General features: G+C 48.5%; 1 protein-coding gene across 1 annotated transcript; it reads right to left on the bottom strand.

Annotated features, from left to right (window-relative positions):
* Positions 1–2,095: 2,095 nt before the first annotated feature.
* LOC120387377 (C-C motif chemokine 4-like) lies at positions 2,096–3,829 on the bottom strand. The gene is made up of 3 exons (XM_039508057.1): positions 3,463–3,829; positions 2,917–3,031; positions 2,096–2,459 (listed from the first exon to the last, which is right to left on the bottom strand). Exons 1-3 carry the CDS (start codon positions 3,533–3,535, stop codon positions 2,372–2,374), a joined length of 276 nt encoding a protein of 91 aa, XP_039363991.1. The 5' UTR covers positions 3,536–3,829; the 3' UTR covers positions 2,096–2,371.
* Positions 3,830–4,092: the final 263 nt, after the last annotated feature.

The following is a 4,092-nucleotide window of genomic DNA, read 5'->3' as shown; positions in this document are numbered from 1 at the left end:
CGATTTTCCCCCCATGGGTGCTCCAGCCCTGCACCCACGCAATTGGCACCTATGACTTAAATACTCCTTCTTACAGTTCTTATACCTGCCAGTCATGGATTTTCCCCCATGTCTTTAGTATTCCTTGTCCATTTTCTGCACTTCATAACTTCTAATTTATAGCGATTGCTCTCTAGTCTCCCTTTCACCATTTATGAGTTGACCCGAACAGCCAGTCAGCATTCAGGCCCCTGGGGATGTTCCAGCTGGAAGCAGGAATTGCAGGAGTCTGGTACTTTCTTTGCTGGAGTCTTGGCTCATTACAGTAATTTACAAAGTTCTGCTTCTGCCAAGTCAGGAGGAAACAAAATCAAAAAGAGCAATTTCTTTGCTTTTATCCCCAAGCCTCTTTAGCCAACACCGGACCCAAAAATTCGCTCTAGCTTTTCCCAGGGTCATGTGATCACAGCCTGCTGCTTTGGCTTTCTGAATGCCTCTGCTCTGTCTTCCCTAACTCACACACACGTTACCTAAAGCCCCTCCACCCACCCAGCGAACCCCTTTTGTCTGAGGGGTGTATGTGTGTGTGTGGGGGGGGTGTTTGAGATGAACAACAGTTATGTTAATTGAGGGGTGTGTACACGCCCAACGTCAAAGAGGTTTGTGCCCCATGCAGTCACCAGTGCTTCTTAGCAAAACATTGTCTGTCACTTTTTTATGTCGAATTGCTGCCTTCGGTTCACCGCTGAACCAGACTGGCTTCCGGCCAAAGTTGTCCTCTTATCTGATTTTGGAATTGTGACGTTTGGCCGTCTAATAAACTCTTCTTAAAGAACTCCTCACTGGCATTCATGTTTTTCAGGTTAAAGCTTTATTCCCAATCAATTTTGCTCATAATTTTTCTCAGCTTTGGGAAATTGGCCCTTTTGAAGCCACAAGTAAGGGATGAAGGACTCGTTAATTCAGACCCCAGAGTCTCTGAGCTACACAGTCACTGAGGAGACAAAGCCAATGTTTTTGAATGCAATATGCCAAACTACCCAGCATGGCCAACTTTGATTTTAAATGAAACGTGAGAGTCTCCTGCCATCACATGACTTCAGGAGGTGGGGCTTTAAGAAAAGCATCAAATGCTACGAGAACAGATGGTGACAACAACACAAGAGTTGGCGACTGTCAGCAGGGGGGTTGTGTATTTGTCTCTGAAATATCTGAAATTGGTCCCCATCACAGACAGACCCTTCTGCTCACATCACTGTCTGTCCTTGTTCCCTCTGCTCCTCTCCCCCACCTGCCTGGTTGCTGCCCCTCTCCTCCCCGCATTCTACTCCTGCCCCTCCTAGCTTCTGCCTGTCCCCCTGCCGTCTGCCCCGTCATCCCTCCTCTGCCCTGCCCACTGCTCCTCACCCATCTACACTGGAGTCAGGCTGCCTCCTCCTCCCTTTCGGGTGGGGTCAGTGAGGGCATGGAGGAGACAGTCTCCCTGCTCTCATTTTGAGTGCCTCCCCCCCAGGGGCCCCCATTAGCTCTGCAGATCAGTTGCAAGGAAAGCCCTGCTCTGCCCCTGCAGCCCAGAACTGGAGCATGCTCAGTACAGATGAAATGTTCCAAGAGTTTAGCTGCCAAAGTCTAGCTAGGTGTGAGCCTGTTTGAACTGTGATCTTTCCCAGGCTTAAAACCTTAAAACTGGGTCAGATTTGGATGGGTTTTCATGAGGGCAGCAAAAGGCACCTCCCTGACTCTAGGGTGTCCCACCTGCCGAATTTCCAGCCCCTGCTCCAATGTATGGAAGTGCGAAAGTTGATGATTGTAAATTGTCTTTCTCATACCTCACTCCCGCACTGCCTGTCTTCACCTCACTTTGTGTAATATCAGACATATATTTGTAAATTGCTTGTAGTTTTCTTGGCCTAGAAAAGGGCATGGACCCTTATGAAACGATATCATTATTAATAATAAGAGGTGTCATTCCCCAAAAGGATCCACATTAACAAATAGGCAAACACAAGACGTTCATATAAAAATATTTATTCTTCATAATCTATGTTCAGCATTCCATCAAATCACATAACTCAACATTACAGGAAACGTTCTGTTTGATATAAAATATATTAAATAATCTTCACGTTTGAGCTGTGAATGGAGCCATGTCATGTGACCTGCCCCCAAACCCCCATGTACTAATCCATAAATAGTACACTATTTAGCTCAGATTTCAGTGCAAATTAAATTTCTTAAATAAATTGAAATAATATTTTAAATATGTTTATATATGTCAGGTTATTTCCGCTAAGTCAGCGAGTGGCACTACCACTAGATGCATCAGCAGGAAGGGTGCACTTTGATCATTAACACTTTCATTGCTGGGTCCCTGGTCTGTCCCCTGCTCTGCTCAGTTCAGTTCCAAATTGGTCACGTACTCCTGAACCCAGTCCTCTTTGGGGTTAGCACAGACTTCACGGCCCTTCTTGGTGATAAATCTGCCGAAGGAAAAACATTTGGATTAGAACAAGGGGAACTTTGTGAGTGGAGAGAACCAAACGTCTCCCTTTAAAACCTCTCCTCTCACTAATCCCAGCTGCACCCAGATCCCGTAGGTTAGGGGGACATTTTCCAAAACACCTATGTGATTTAGCAGCCAAAGGCCCATTCTCAAAAGTGATCTCGCCACATCGGAGCACAAGGGCCATCGCCTTTCAGCGAGACTCAGCTCCTGTGTTTCTCAATCACTTCCGACAACGGGACTTCAATGACTCAGCAGCCTCGCGCTTTTGAAGATTGCACACCCTTAGTCTGCTCTGTTCTCTTTCTCTGGTGGAGTCTCTGCCAGAGCCCCCCCGCCTCCTTTCTACATTCAGTGGGTCTTAAGAAACCTCCAAGGCCAGTAACTGGGGGACAGAAAAAATCTCTGTCTCAAGGTCTGAAGTTTGTACTTACACTATGGCCGTCTGGGAGCACATGCTGTTGGTGTCATAATAATCTACCACCAAGCCGCGTGGGATCTTCCGGGACGCGTAGGTAAAGCAGCAGGCAGTCGGGGGATCAGAGCCAACTGAGAGAGACGGAGACAAGAAACATGAGTGTGTGCTGAGCTGTATGCAAAGAAAAGCCCCTCTAGCAGCCTGGGGCACATGGGACGGAGCAGGAAGAGAAGACTTCCAGCCATAGGGAGTTGGGATGAGGAAAGGAGGTGAAGGAAGGAGGGAAATGGGAGAGCTTTTCCTCCAGTAATTCCTTCCAGCCTTTCCTCTTTCCTGGACACACCCAGGTCTGAAAGTTCTTGTCAGATCTTTGTTGGGCTGCTGGCTGCAGCCCTGACACCACCAGGGCTCTCCCCTCCCCAGAAGAGAGCTCCTTGCCCTGCCTCGACCACCGAGAACCTGCTGGCTAGGAGCTGGCAGGAGGAACCATCTCCCGGCTATGACATTTCTCCTTCCTTCTCTGAAGGGAAACACTGAAAGAGAGGAGAGAAGCTGGACTCACTTGGGGCAGAGGAAGCCAGTGAGCAGAAGGCAGCGACGAGGAGAACGGCGAGGGCAGCCACGGAGACCTTCATGTTGCTGTCGGGTGAGGATGAGCGTCAGGAGCAGAAGCAGACCAGGGACTCTTGAACACTCCTTCTCTGTCTGATGCTGCACCCAAGGTCAATCTGTCTTTTTATAGGCGCCCAGGCGGCAAAGCGGAGGGAGATTGCGAGGGAATTTCCAGCGTGGTGGGCAGCTGATGTCAGGGTGCCGTTGTGCTGACTGCAGGAAAAACTGAGTGGCTGCGAAGGGCTGAGATTTGAGTCATAACTTGCTGTTACTTCACCAATCAAGGGGAGGAGCTGCCTTCAGCATGATGTTTCATATCCTATCTTCCGCAAACGCGCCTCAAAACACAACACGGGGCCTTTTGGTCTTTTCACAACAATGACAATCTTATCACACGAAGAGGCCCAGCTGGGTTCCAAGTAACCACGGTCACTGAATAGACACACGCTGCCGTGCCTAGCTCACTCCAAAACCACACAATGCGGGGAGTATTCCTAGACAGTCGCCAAACTATTTAAGGGACACTCCCCAATTCCTCCTAAAGTAAAGGACTTAAAAGCCACGATTATTGTTATTTTTC

This window comes from Mauremys reevesii, linkage group 20 (genome assembly GCF_016161935.1).
Source record: "Mauremys reevesii isolate NIE-2019 linkage group 20, ASM1616193v1, whole genome shotgun sequence".
In the NCBI taxonomy this organism is placed as follows: domain Eukaryota; kingdom Metazoa; phylum Chordata; order Testudines; family Geoemydidae; genus Mauremys; species Mauremys reevesii.
The sequence above is the reverse complement of the archived record's forward strand: the minus strand, read 5'-3'. Positions and strand labels throughout refer to the sequence as shown.